This window comes from Microtus ochrogaster, chromosome 19 (assembly GCF_000317375.1).
Source record: "Microtus ochrogaster isolate Prairie Vole_2 chromosome 19, MicOch1.0, whole genome shotgun sequence".
Lineage (NCBI taxonomy): Eukaryota > Metazoa > Chordata > Mammalia > Rodentia > Cricetidae > Microtus > Microtus ochrogaster.
Genome location: NC_022021.1, coordinates 21,868,941 through 21,883,754, shown reverse-complemented (window position 1 = coordinate 21,883,754; position 14,814 = coordinate 21,868,941). Strand labels below are relative to the sequence as shown.

Here is a 14,814-nt window from a genome sequence, read left to right as displayed (position 1 = left end):
ACACTGAGACACATTCCTGCACACACAAACAATATATTACAAACAAACACTCTCTCTCTCTCTCTCTCTCTCTCTCTCTCTCTCTCTCTCTCTCTCTCTCTGTATGTATATATTATATATAAATGTGTATATATAAATGCATATATACATATATGAGAACATTTTTTTGAAAATGACTTACTTATGTTAAATTTGTTCTTTAATAACTCCATGCATGTATAAAGTACATTCTGATTACCTTCTCCCTGACCCTGTCTGACCTATCAATTCCCCTACTCTCTACAAGTTCTTTTCCTTCATCTTCATCTATGTTTTGGGACCCACCGTGCCTCCTGTGTAACCATAAATTTAGATCTATTATTATAGCCTTGTAGGCTCATCACTGTATTCACAACTGAAAGCAATGACTTCCTCTACTTCCAAATCCATTGGTAGCCAATAGTTGAGTAGAGAGGGGTGTGGACCTGGGTAACCCTCCTGGCAATGATGAATGCTTGACAGGTCTTAACATGGCCCATATAGGAGACAGTCGTTGATGTGAGATCATTATTTAATGGCTTTGCCATGCCCTGAAGATAGCATTTCACAGTCCTTTAGAGGACAACATTCTAGATTGATGAAGGAAAAGGAAATGGGAAGGCACATTTAAATGACACAGCAAATGAATCGTTTTCAGTTGAATAGATGCTTGAGAACTGAAAAATAATTTCTGATAAAAGTGGTCTGATTTCTGATTCTTACTGTATCAGATTAATTTTTAGTAACATTCTTCCCCAAATGACCACCCAAAGCAAATGCCATGTATCAAATATAGTCAAAAGAACACCACTCACCAATTATTACAGCCAAATTCTTGAGGAAGTTTCCTGTTGGCTACTTGCCCATCTCTGAACTGATCATGGTTGATGAGAGGTGTCAGGCCTGACCAGCCAGGTCTTGTCTGCATGCCCACCCCAGGAAGGTAACAGAGTTAGTGTCCCTCGAGACATACTGTGTGTACTATGAGTAGAAGACAAAGGAGACAGGGATGGACAATGATAACTATTTAAGTAAAGTTAATATGTTGAAATTGATAAAAAAAAACTAGCATTGCTTTTTGCCTAAAATCTATGGTATTAGTTCTTAATTTTCAGGGCTCTTAAAAGCAAAAGTAAGAAATAAAATTGTAAAATAAAAGTGATAAGCTTTCAAATGAACAAGAATAAGGAATACTCATTACAGATGACACTAAATAATATTAATAAAAGATATTAAAAATATTAAGAGATATGAGTTGATACTATCTCAATACATACTCTTGTTTTTTATGATACAGCTGTATGTTATACAAGAAAAATTGGAATTATTTCTCAATTCCTTGTATCATATAAATTCAGTGATGCCTTTTCTCTGATTTCTAATCTTTAAAGCAAGCCATAATGGAGTCAGAGGAGGGATGACAAGGACAATAAAAATAGCTTTATTGTTGTGTAATTACTCATAAGGTTTAATCAAGGAACTAATTGAAAAAATACTTCATTCTGAAATGATAGTGTCATTATATTTAGGAAATATAATTTGTTTTTCATAATTGATTGCATGATTCAAAAAACAAATGGATTTTCCATGGTACACTTTAGTGCTCTGAGCCATCTAGATTTTAAACATAGATCCTGAATCTGCGTGTTTCCTTAAGGGGAAAAAAGAATTACAACATACAGGAAAACTGACCTCCCCTCTTGAAATGAACCTCTTATGGTCCTTCTCAAGGGCATTTCTTCCATAGCTATCCCCAGATACATCCGAAACCATGAAGTCAATGAGTGTAGCCCTCCAGAGACTGTGTGTTCCTCATGTGCAAATAGTAAATGGGTGTGTGTCACAGGATGGTGTGCAGGGAAGGGACGAGAGTATGATCACATCCACTGATCCCCACATTTTCCCTCTTTTCCAGAACAAGCTCCTGGCATAGAAAAAGGCGAGAAGGAAGGCTGCAGTGTGGTCGAAGCCATCTTTAAGGTTTTGTACCATTGTCACCTGTCTCCACAAACATTTGGACATGTTTTCATGAGCTACATGGAAAATGAACAGCTCTGGGACTTTTTGTGCAGCGTTCCAGGTATGAAACTTACCATTTATAATATAAATGCTTTATTAATACTTACATTGTCTTTAAACTTGTTTTCAAAGTTTGATAGATAGAAATTTTTCTGACTCTTGTTTGTATGTTCCATGCATCTTTTAATTGTAAGGGGTTCTGTTTGGAACCACCAAGCACTTATCTCCTGTCAAATGTGATGTACATGGGATGAGGTGAAGAGAGGTAAAGGGGACATTATTGAATGAAGGTTCTCTTTTCTAATTTAAGAATTTGTCCTATTATAATACTTAAGTTGTATTTAGCATTCATTATGTTTTGCTTTTAGCATATAAGATATCAATAATCTATAACAAGTATTTTGTGATACTTTGGCCCCTGTATTAAATAAACTAATTGTCCTGACTTGGCATAAACTAGAGGCATTTGGTGGAAGAGAACCCTCTCTTGGGAAAATTTCTCCTGTAGGCAAGTTTGAAAGCTTCTTTCTTTCTTCTTGATTGAAAATAGATTTTTATGTAATACATTCCTATCAGTTTCCCCACCCCAGATCCTCTCTACCTCCCCACCCTTACAGCTCTATTCCTTCTTTCTCTCTTCAGAAAACAAACAGGCAAAAATCAAACAGACCAGAACAAAACAAATAGAGAAAAGGAAAGGAAAAACGAACAAAGCACAAGAAGCACATGTACACACTGAGACATAGTCCTGCACACACACACACTCACACACATTGTGCACATGTACACACTGAGACACATTGCTGCACACACACACAATATGCACATGTGCACACTAAGACATAGTCCTGCACACACACACACACACACACACACACATTGTGCACATGTACACACTGAGACACATTACTGCACACACAAACAATATGCAGATGTACACACTGAGACACATTCCTGCATATATACACACACATCCACAATATGCACATGTAAACACATAAGAAACCCATAAAACACAGAATCAGAAACCATAATATATAAACAAAATATCTGTAGGGTAAAAACAAATGCTTAGACAAACCATTACAAGCAATATGTCTCTCAAAATACCATTGAGTTTGTAATGAGTTGGGCATAGGCCTGCCCTTGAGTGTGTATTGTATACTCAAAGAAACTCCACTGGAGAAAACTAAGTTTTTCTTTGTGAGCAGTTGTCAGGTGAGGATAGCTTCTGGGTTAGGGAGGGAGATCATGTCCACTTCTCCCTGTTAGCACTGTGGCCCCATCTGTCTTGGAAGAAGGCAGACCCTGTGCATGGTGCCACTGTCTGTGGGTTCACGTGTGCATCAGTCCTGCTGTGTCGGGAAGGCATTGTTTCCTTGGTGTCCTCCATTCCCACTGGCTCTTACAGTCTTTCTTCCTCAGTCCTGGGGACACGGGTTTGATGAAGATGTACCAGTTAGGACTGAGTGTTTCAAGGTTGTCACTCTAGCACATCTTCTTGATGTGGGCCTCTGTATTTGTTCCCATCTACTGCAGGAAGATGCTGCTCTAACGATGGCCAAGCAAGACACTGGTCTGTGAGTGTAGCAGAGTGCCATTATAGTGCTACATTTCCTTTCTAGTTTCAGCTTAGGGCTACCTGAGCATTTTTGGGTGTGGGCTCCATCTCATAGAGTGAACCTTAAATGTAGGGCATTTTCTTGATTAATGATTGATGCAGGAGGGCCCAGTTCATGGTGGGGAGGACCACTTGAGGACAAGTGGTCCTGCTTGTGTAAGAGAGCAGGTGAGCAAGATGGAAGAGAAGCCAAGAAGCATGCTCCTCCAGTTTCTCCTTCAGCTCTCACCTCTAGGTGCCTGCCATGCTCCAGTGACTGTCTTGACTTTCTCAGGGGAGAATAGTTTTCAAAAGTGTAAGATGAAATACATACTCTACCTAAGTTATTTTGATCACAGTGTTTTATCACAGCAATAGAAGGCTAACTGGGACACTAATAGACAAGACTATCTGTCATCTTAGATAACAGGCATTTATTATATTTATTATTATGAGACAGTGCATTTCCATTCAGAGTTAGCATGCCTTCTAATTCCTTTGTCAAAAATATAATTAAAGAATTGATATTGTGTTATGTGCTTGTGTGTGCTTAGGTGTGTGTTCGTGCATATATGAAACAGTGTGTGTATGTGTGAGTACATGTGTATATGCCACTGTGTGTATATGTACATGTTTGTGCATAAGTAAATGCCATTGTGTGTGACACCATGTGTATATATGTGTATAGTATTGTGCATGTTTCTGTGCAGGAATATATCCCACAGTGTGTTGTGCAAGTATGTATGCCACAGTGTGTGTGCATTTATGCCATAGTTTATGCATGTGTGCATGTGTGTGTATATATGCCACAGTGTGTGTGCATACATATATGCCATAGTGTGTGTATGTGTGCATTTATGTCATAGTGTGTGTGCATACATATATGCTACAGTGTGTATATGTACATGTTTGTGCATATGTAAATGCCATTGTGTATATGTGACATCATGTGTATATATGTGTATATTATTGTGCATGTTTCTGTGCAAGAATATATCTCACAGTGTATTGTGCGTGTGTGTATGTGTGTTGGTCAGAAAATATCTTTTGAGGGTTGATTTTTCTCATTCATTTGTTTTAAGACAGTCTTCCTTGTTTTCTGCTGCAATGCCACATTCTGCAGCCTATTTCCCCCTCAAGCTTGCAGATTATTTTTCCGTGTCTCTGCCTCTCAGAATTTCCATGTTATGGTTTCATGTGGCTTCTGAAGATTGAAGAAACAATATCTTCCCTGTCATACTTTCATTGTTAGCATTTTTACCCTGCAATGATAATAATATACGATTCCACTTGTGTCCTGCCTTGCTTCAGCAAAACAAAATGTTAAAGTCAGGACGCTGTACATCTGATGTATTCATGGAGGGCCTACCTTTAGGCCAGGTAATTTTAGTGTCCCACTTTTAAACTCCATAGTTATTATCTTGAGGAGAAAGGGGTGAAAACTTCGGGACTATTGTCTTTTTCTCCCATTGCTTTTCCACATCAATTATGTTTCTTTTTTAGCTTGTGTGTGTTCTTATACACGGTTTTGATATTATTGCCACTGCTTCTGTGTGAAGTATCTGAACAGCTCAGAGTCATGGTGTTTCTGAACCTCCTGGATGCTCTGACTGTTCTACATATTACTTCAGTCTCCCTTTACTATTCTAAAGTTATTAGTTTTCATCTTCTCTGGTCATTATCCTTATGACAGTGCTCTAGGTAACTTCATATAATGTTTCAAAAAACAGAATCTATTACATGAAGATTCTGTGACAATTATCCTTTTTATTAAAGTCTTATCTCTTAGTTTTCTTGTCTTTTCTCACTGCTATTTCCCCAAAGGAGAGGCAGATTTCTTAGTACAAAACTAATGCAGGACTGCTTGACTTCCAATTTAGTCCTTAAGAAACAGAAATTAAATAACCCGTAAAGCTTACCATCCCCTGCTGTTTTAGCTTTTTTTAAAAATTCTCTCAGAAGATTATAATCAGTTAGCTTCATACTTCAAACACTTCTTTTTCTTCAAGTGTTAAATGCTTGAACCATTATTCATGACATGAAACCTTGGTGACATGGAGTGATAAGGTTTACTTAACATGCTGTACAAAACCGTGCAAATAAGTGTGTGCTTTGTTTTTCATTTGTATGTTCTTTACATACACACATGTGCGGAGCTCATAAGATTTGTATCTTTGTCATTTCTCCCCAACAATCTCAGGAGTTTTTTGTGCTTCTTTTGGTAATCATGTTTATTTATGTGATGCCATAAAGATAATATTCAAGTTCATGACAAAAGTGGTCTTGTTTTCTAAGACTTCTGTTTAAATCAAAAATATAGCATACTAGAAGATAATATATTCATTTTCTTCAGGAATATGCCTCTCAGAGGATGCCTATGCTCCAGTAAAGAGTCTTATTATACCCAGGTAAATACAGGTATCACTAAGTGAGTTGTTTAAAAAAGAGAAAGAAAGAAAGAGCATGAAGTTGGCAGGAAAAACAGTGTGTTTGAAAGGATAGGGGAGAACTGAAGGAACCGTAATGGGTGTGGATTTGATGAAACCACATTATATATATGTATGAAATTCTCACATAATAAAAAAGGAAATCGGTAATGGGTGTGGATTTGATGAAACCACATTATATACATGTATGAAATTCTCACATAATAAAAAAGGAAATACAGCTCTCTTTATACTGTGAATGTGTTTTATTATCATTGGTTAATAAAGAAGCTCCTTTGGGCCTATGGCAGCACAAAATAGGACAAGGTGGGAATGCCATGCAGAGATAGAGGAGAAAAGAAGGCAGACTCAGAGAGCCATGTAGCTGCCGAAGAAGACAGATGCCAGACTGAACTTTGCCCAGTAAGCCACAGCCTTGTGAAAATGCACAGAATAATAGAAATGGGTTAATTTAAGATGTAAGAGTTAGTTAGAAATATGCATAAGCTATTGGTCACGCAGTGTTGTAATTAATATAATTTCTGTGTGATTATTTTGGGTCTGGGTGGCAGAAACAAATGAACAGCCTTTGTCTACACAACTGAAACATAATATGACCTAACTACCTACTCTAGGTCCCTACTTCTACAAGTATAATTTACCTACCTACATCAACTTAATAGTACATTATTTTTAAAATCTTCATTGTATGTTTTTTCTTCTGATAAGGCTATAAAGGACTTCAACATAGCTCACTCAGACAGACCATTGTCATTCTTACTTCAAGGCTGACAAAGGAGTGCTGGCATCTCTGTGACCCTGTCGGTGTCGAAGGGATATTTCCCCACAGGGGTCATGCTGATCTAAGAGTCTCAGGCTGCCACTGGGGACCATGGTGACATCCAGCCCAGACTGCTGCTGAGGGTCATTTCTGGGTCCATGGCCTTGCTGCAGCTGCATTCTGTGTCAGTGGTTCCTGTTGCCACCCAGGGACAGGCAGAGGACTGTAGTCTGGGATGACACCTGAAGACATATTAGTTTTTGAGTATCTAAATGCCACCAGGGCCATGCACATCTGGGTTTCCTGTGCCACCAGACCTGAACTGTGACTGAGGGCCATGTTTGAGTCCATGGCCCTATAACTATAGCCAGGGTCTGTGTTGATGTCTTTGGCTCCTATTGCCAGTGAAGGACAAGGAGTTACCCAGACTGCTACCTGGGAACATGTTGGTGTTCAAGGGTGATGCTACTACTGGAGACCCACAGATCAGGGTGACCCTTGATATCAACTAGGGCCATGATGACATCCTAGCCTGGGATGCTGCTGAGGACCACATCTGGGTCTGTGGTCTTACTGCAGCCTGGGTCTGTGCTGATGTCCACAGCCCATGTTGCCACCAAAGGCCACACAGATGCCCAGGATCTAGGCCACCATCTGTGTCCATGTTGATGTCCTAGGGCTATTCTACTGCCCTGAGCCCATACAGACTTGAGTGCCATGCACTACCTCCCTGGGCCATGGCATTATGGGGGCCTGAACTGTGCCTGGGTCCTTGGCCCTGCTGCAGCCTCGGTATGTATTGATGTTTATGGCTCCTCTTACTACCAAAGACAGTGAGGCTAGGACTGCAGAGCTGGCTCCACTCCTCACTGACTGACTGCAGCACTCAGGACAGCAGTGTCCTGTACGTCATCTGGGCAGCAAGTAGAGCTCACTAGATATGTGGATGTGGGTGAGCCAGCCCTCAAGATGTGAATAGGAGAGCTAGCCCACTCCCTGTCTACCACGTGGTGGCATGGGTGAGGGAGAGACGCCCCCACTTGCCCCTCCCCCTTGCTTCTTCCTCCGTGCCTTTTTCGCCTCACCACCTACTGCAGGCAGGAAAGCTGGTACGGGGTCATGAGAGTGGGAGAACTGCCCCTGCCCCTCACTGACTGCAGCACTCAGCAGAGCAGGCCCTGCACCTCACCCTGGCAGCACAGTAGACCTAACTCTGTTGATGGGGTTGCAGGAGAGCTGGCCCTGTCCTCTTCCCCCTCATATGCTATGTGGTGGCATGGGTGAGGGAAAGATGCCCCCCTCTGCCTTTTGTCACCTGTGGCAGGCAAGAGAGTTGGCCCCAGGAACATGTGAGCGTGAGAACTGCCCCTGACCCCCATCAACTGCAGCACTCAGCAGGCAGGCCCTGCACCTTACCTAGGTTAAACAAAGAGCTGGCCCTGGTGGTGTAGGTGCTTGTGAACTGAACCCAAAGGTCTGACCCTGCTCCTTATTGCCTGCTGCATTGGGTGAGCTGGCCTGGCCAGTGCTGGGGAGCTCGCCTAGGTGGTGAGGTTGAGGGACAGGTGCCAAGCAGACTAACCTAGCATCACCCAGGCACAGACTCAGGGCTATGAGTTATCCCAACCCAACATACATCACATGTATGAATTGCTGGAGAATGTGAGGGGGCTAGACCTGAAAATTCAAAGCTATAGGATCTCCGTGACACAGGGCAACAACGGGATATCCAAGAGGAGTCCAGTGTCAATAATGTAGCAGAAGCCCGAGGCCTCCAACCAGACCAATGACTCATTGCAATGAGCTTACAAGCAAAGGTGCAGGATCTAAAGGTCAACTGTGTGACTCACTGTGACACACTACAGCTTCCATGATGAGATTTTGTTTGTTTATTTGTTTGGGTTTTTGATTTGTCTTTAAATTTTGTTTTACTTTGGAGAGAAGGTGGCAAGGGCAGAGGGCAGATTTGAATGGACAGGGAGAAGAATGTGATTGGGGTGTATGATGTGAAATTCACAAGCAAATCAATAAAAAGTTAACATAAAAAATAAAAAAATAAATGTTCATGTACAGTTTTTTGTGTGAATGTATATCTTCATAACTTTTACTATATAGGAATGGAATTTATGGGTGATAAAGTAAACTTATGCTTAATTATTTGAGGAACTGCCATAGTATCATCAATATTATATTTCCACCAGCTTGTTATGAAGGTTCTAATTTCTCCATGTCTTTGACAACTCTTAATTATTTCTTGACTTTCTGATTCTAATCACTTGGGTATATTTTAATGGATTTCATCTTACTTATTTTATTAATTTATTTGTTGTGTGTATGTGTGTGAGGCATGTGTGTACCATGGAGTAGAGGTCAGAGGATAATGTAGTAGAGTCAGCTCTTTCCCTCCATCTTTCTGGGTTCAAATTCAGGACTCTCGTTTTGCATGGCTAGTGTCTTTACCCCTTGAGCCATTGTGTGGGCACCTTTGTTTTAACTGAATTTTGCAGCACTGGTATTCAAACCAAGAGGGCAGGGTAGGTGAGGCAGGCATTCCATTAGTAGAATTATAGCTAGATTATAGAATTTTAATAGATTATAGCTCGGTGAGCTCTAATTCTAGCCTTCTTGGGGTTTTTATTTGCATTTGCCTGAAGAGTAGTGAGAGATCTTAAATAAAATAAGTAAAAACATATGAGTTGTTTTATTTTGCAAAGGAGCAGGGGTTATTAGTCCCCTTTTGAAGATGAGCAAACTGAGCTATAAAGAGACTAAGAGAGTTAACTAACATCTTACCCAGTAAGCTACAAAGCTAGAACAGAACTTATTCTTTGAGTTGGAGCTGAGTGTTAGCTGGGTTGTGAGTCTGGAAAGCCAGACTTTTCTAGACTTGTAAGGGGAGCTTCATGGGGACCAGGAGACAAAATCTGGAATACATCAACCAAATCAGTCAAAAATGAAGGGACATATTCTTAACATGGTAAAAAGCATGGCATGAAGGAATACATTGTAAATTTAGACAAGCTGTATGTCATGTTTTAAGGGGAAGTTGTATATAAAAATAATATAGGAAGGAGCATCATGAATAAATATTGGAAACATTTCTATTATCTAAAATCTATAGAACCTGCAGTGTTTTAGATTTATTTTTTTTAGATCTTAGAATATGTCCATATATATAATAAATTTCTTGGGAATAGGACCCAAATATAAACACAAAGTTCCATTATGTTTTATAAGCAAATCATGCACAATTTTTAAAGATTTATTTATTTATGTATTTATCATGTGTACAGTGTTGTATCTGCGTGTCAGAAGAGGGCACCAGATCTCATTATAGATGGTTGTGGGCCACCCCGTGCTTGCTGGGAACTGAACTCCCACAAGTTGTTTTCTGACTTCCACATGTGTGCCACGGCACTTGTACACATATGCACCTCTCCTCCACCCCCAGGTCCTCAAAACTGCAAACAAATGCTTTAAAAAAGTAAAGGCAAAAGCTGGGTGGTGGTGACACATGCCTTTAATCCCAGCACTCGGGAGGCAAAGGCAGGCGGATCTCTGTGAGTTTGAGGCTGGCCTGGTCTACAAGAGCTAGTTCCAGGACAGGCACCAAAGCTACAGAGAAACCCTGTCTCAAAAAAAAAAAAAAAAAAAAAAAACAAAAAAAAAAAAAAAAAAAAAAAAAAAAAAACAAAAAAGGAAAAAAGGAAGGAAGGAAGGAAAGAAGGAAGGAAGGAAGGAAGGAAGGAAGGAAGGAAGGAAGGAAGGAAGGAAGGAAGGAGCTCTTTAGAATGCGCACACAGGTTAACTCTTTCTTCTTACTAAAGTTGGTTTGCAGTCACCTGCCTTTTTATCCCACATAGTGATTTTCTGATATTTTCTTTATGATCTTTATGAAGATCAGAGTGCAAGGTTAGCCACCCTTGTCAGCCATAGAGACCAGGCAGTGTGGCACACACCTTTAATCCCAGCAGCCACACTAGTCAGCCATACAAACTGGGCAGTGGTGGTGCACGCCTTTAATCCCAGCACTAAAGAAGATAAGGTGGGATAAAATGGGAACTCGCTCTCTTTTTAGTCTGAAGATTTTGTAGAGGTGAGAGCTCTCTACTGGTTCGCTGCTTTGCTTCTCTGATCTTTCATCTTGAACCCCATTATCTGTCTCTGGATTTTTATTAGTCCTGCTACATTTTCCTCTCTCAGTATATAAGTAGCTGCAGCCTGCTGCTATGTTATAGTTTTTCAGAATTTTAGGGCTGTTTCTCTTCTACATCATATCCATTTATCTGAGCATCATCTTTGGACAGCTATGGCATGTCTCTGGTGGTACTGTATCTTTAGAAACTGTAAAAGCCACTTGTGTGTGTGTGTGCTTGTGAGATAGTCTAAGGAGCTTGATCAGATTTATTTTCTCTGCCAGTTACGGAATCAAAGGGCATGGTAAATCTGCAGTTCCCTAGGTTGCAGAAGGGAAATCTCAACCACTGGAAACAGAACTGCCATTGAAGAAAGGTGGGCAATACACAACATGCAGAAGACACATGAGAAAAAGGCCCTCTGCCAAACATAGGTAGCACTCAGGAAGCCAAAAGCTCCAGCCTCTTCTTAGGGACTGGGGTTTTCAAGAGTTTTCCTCACCTAACATAGGGTTGCTCAACTGAAGACAGCTAGGGTGGTTGATTGGCCCAGAACCATGGTGTGATATGTCCTGATCCAGTCTTGAACTCCTTGAATGGGCCCATTGGCCATCAGCAAAGGGCTTGCTGACAGCTTTTGTCTTAAGTCAAGAGGCTGAGGAAGAACATTTATACCTTTGTTTTTTGCCATATTTGTTTCCTACACATGATCCCTCTCAATATCTGTCCTCCTACCAGAAAGTCTATCTGATGACTCCGAGTCTCTCACTTGTATGTGTACTTGGGTGTAAATATGTAAGTAAGTAAGTATGTATGTATGTATGTATGTATGTATGTATGTATATTTGTGTATGTAAATATACATATATATATGATGCATGTATATTGTTGTGTAGACATGCTTGTGCACACATGTACAGAGGCCAGTCATGGATGTTCAGTGCCCTCTTTGGTAAACCTGGAGCTCATTGCTTTCCTGACTAGGTGACCAGCAAACCCCAGTGATGCTCCTGTTTCTGTGTCCCCACTGCCCAGGACAATGAGGCACACAGAGCCACTTCATGACTTTGTACATGGTTTCTGGGGCTCTGAACTGAGGGCCTCATAACAACCATTATTGCTCACTGATCTATCATCCCTAGTCCCAAATCTGTTATTTATATACAATGAAATCTACTGATCCTAGGTGAAGGGTTCAGTAATTTTGACCAATGTAAAAACCATGTCAGCTGCACAAGAGAGACACCATGTTCAAGTCCTTTCACAGGCGTGTGCCCTTCACATTGAGCTCTGTATTCAGGAAGTAGCTCTGGGTGACACTTAGACACTGAGAGAAAAGGTTGGCTTTGTGTCATGGGGGTCACTTCCAACAGTTTCAGAATCTTGCACAAGTTGAAATCTGTGCATTCTTTTGTACCTGTTTCCTTTGGTTATATTATGTTCTATTGACTGTTTATTTCTGGTTATTGCTGCTACTTGTTCGGTGAGAATCTTCCCAGTGCTGTCATCAGCCTGGATGGACACCTGCATTACTTCCAGTGTAGGGCCCCGTGAATAAAGCATTATGTGAGCATGTTCCCCTTGGGTAATGTTCTGAAGTGTAAATGGTGGATTATATGATTGTCAGTGTTTGACACTCTGAGGGATTGCTAATTTGCGTTAGGAGAATCATAGCTTTTCACGTCCCCACAGATATATAACCATTACATTCATATCCATGGCAGTACTTAGAATTACCTGTTTTTTTAAATTTTTGTCATACTAAGGAATACATAGCATCATGTAATTTATTAACTTTTGCCTCATTATTAATGATATAAGTGTTCTGTTATTAAGGTACATTAAAATTATTCTGTAAAATATTTATTCAAAATTTTTTCCGTTTACTTCATTTATTTATTTTGTTGAGTGGGATGCTTCAAAGAGCTTGTTATATATCCTGTCCGTAAGTTATTTGTCTGGTACTTGTTTTGACTTTTTCTAATATATGAAAAGGTTATTTTTTTATTTCTTTTCTCTTTTTCTCTAATATTTTTAATTATTTATTATTTCTTTTTTAAACTACAATTGTTTTATAAATAATGAGTTTTCTTGTGGCATGTTCATATTTATCTGTTATGTGTTTCTATCATATTGATCTTCCCATTCCCATTTCTTGTCTCCTGTTTCAGTTTCTTAAAATCTTTTGCTGGAGAGATGTAGAGTGTATCCTGTATATTGTATGATGTATACTGTGTACTGTATGATGTATATTGTGTGATGTATGCTGTATCCTACATACTGATTCCTGTATACTATATTCTGTATACTGTATAATAGATACCAGATACTATATGATATATACTGTATACTGTATACTAATTTCAGTAAACTGTATGTAATACGGAATACTGAATATTGTATACTATATGAAGAATGCTGTATAATGGGTACTGGGTATTATCTGATATATATCCTATATAATGATTCCTCTATAGTGTATAATGGATCCTGGATACTATATGATACATAGTACACTATATACTATATCTTTGCTTAGTTACTTATTATTCATCATATTATCTGATTTCCTACTTTTAAAAAAATTGCAAGTTTCATTATATACAGGTTTAAATATACAATTTCTGTCATCCAAAGTTTTGAAACACCTATGAAACTCTAGTTTTCTATTAAAAATGTGATAATAGTATTTTGATGAATTTTCACTAATATTGTTACTTTTGACTCCCTAGTTACTTGGATATTAAAGGGAAACTTTGTTTTCAATGGCACCTGATTTGCAAATTTCTTAATTTCAGTCTCTTTTAGTGGTATATATTCATTGGACATAGTACTGTGTTTCAAAAGGAAATTTCTTGCTATTTATAATTTGGAGTTCTTTGTTTTTAATATGAGCCCTCTGCCAACATATAGTTTGGAAAGCCTTTCCCCATAAAATGTCTGTTTAGATCTAGGTAAAATGCCTTTACCTAGAAACACATTCAAATGTACTGAGCATTGCTTTTATAAAGCTAAGCTAGGCTGTTCTTGATTATATAGAATATCTTTCTTGAAGGTAGCATGAAAACCTATTAATTACTTTTGCTCTTTTTCTTTGAAATTATAGAAAAATTTTAAGTAATAGTTTCTTTTTTGCTCTATCAGGTCTAAAATAAACAAATTTTAAGATTATTCCTATAATTATTGAAAGGCACTTATCATCTTAATAGCATAGCAATAAGCATAAACTCTGGGTTTGTTCCCCTGAGAAGCTCTTCTACCACTGTTCTGCTTCCCTCCAAGACCTCCCTGTTGTGCTGGAAAGGAAAATAGTGTGGCTACAGGGTGAAATATTTGTTATTTTCTTTTTAAATGTCTTAATAAAGTCATCAAAACCAAAAACACTGTAAATATCTCTTCTCTCAGTGTTTGTAAAATGAACAGACTCCTCCTGTATGAAATAGTTTTACATGTTGGCATTGATTTGAAGTATAAAATTAGTTGATGATAAATTCTTTCAATTATAGACTGCAACCCAAGTTTTATGGTTCTTTGCTTTTGTTTCAGTTCCTTTAATACTAAGTTTAACATTAAGATGGAAAATCAAATTAGAAGTCATTATTTAGTGATACTTTTGTTGCTTTCCCCTTCTATGTTGACAAGATAGAATTAACACATGGTCCTGTAGCAACTGGAGTTGGGACTATTCTGTGTTTTCTACTCTATGTCTCCTAGGAGGTTAAGTACTTACTTTAACTTCTTGTTTTACATTTTATATTGAGTGTGCACACATGTGCGCAGGCGCGCGCATGTGAGTGTGTGTGTGTGTGTGTGTGTGTGTGTGTGTGTGTGACT

At 39.1% G+C, this 14,814-nt stretch overlaps 1 protein-coding gene across 2 annotated transcripts in view; it reads left to right on the top strand.

Annotated features, from left to right (window-relative positions):
• Kiaa0825 (KIAA0825 ortholog) overlaps positions 1 to 14,814 on the top strand; it is a 309,933-nt gene that overhangs the window by 183,192 nt on the left and 111,927 nt on the right. For both annotated transcript variants that reach the window (XM_026783754.1, XM_026783752.1), the window contains one exon: positions 1,934 to 2,098. In XM_026783754.1, coding sequence (XP_026639555.1) covers positions 1,934 to 2,098 — 165 coding nt within the window. The remainder of the gene's footprint in view (positions 1 to 1,933; positions 2,099 to 14,814) is intronic.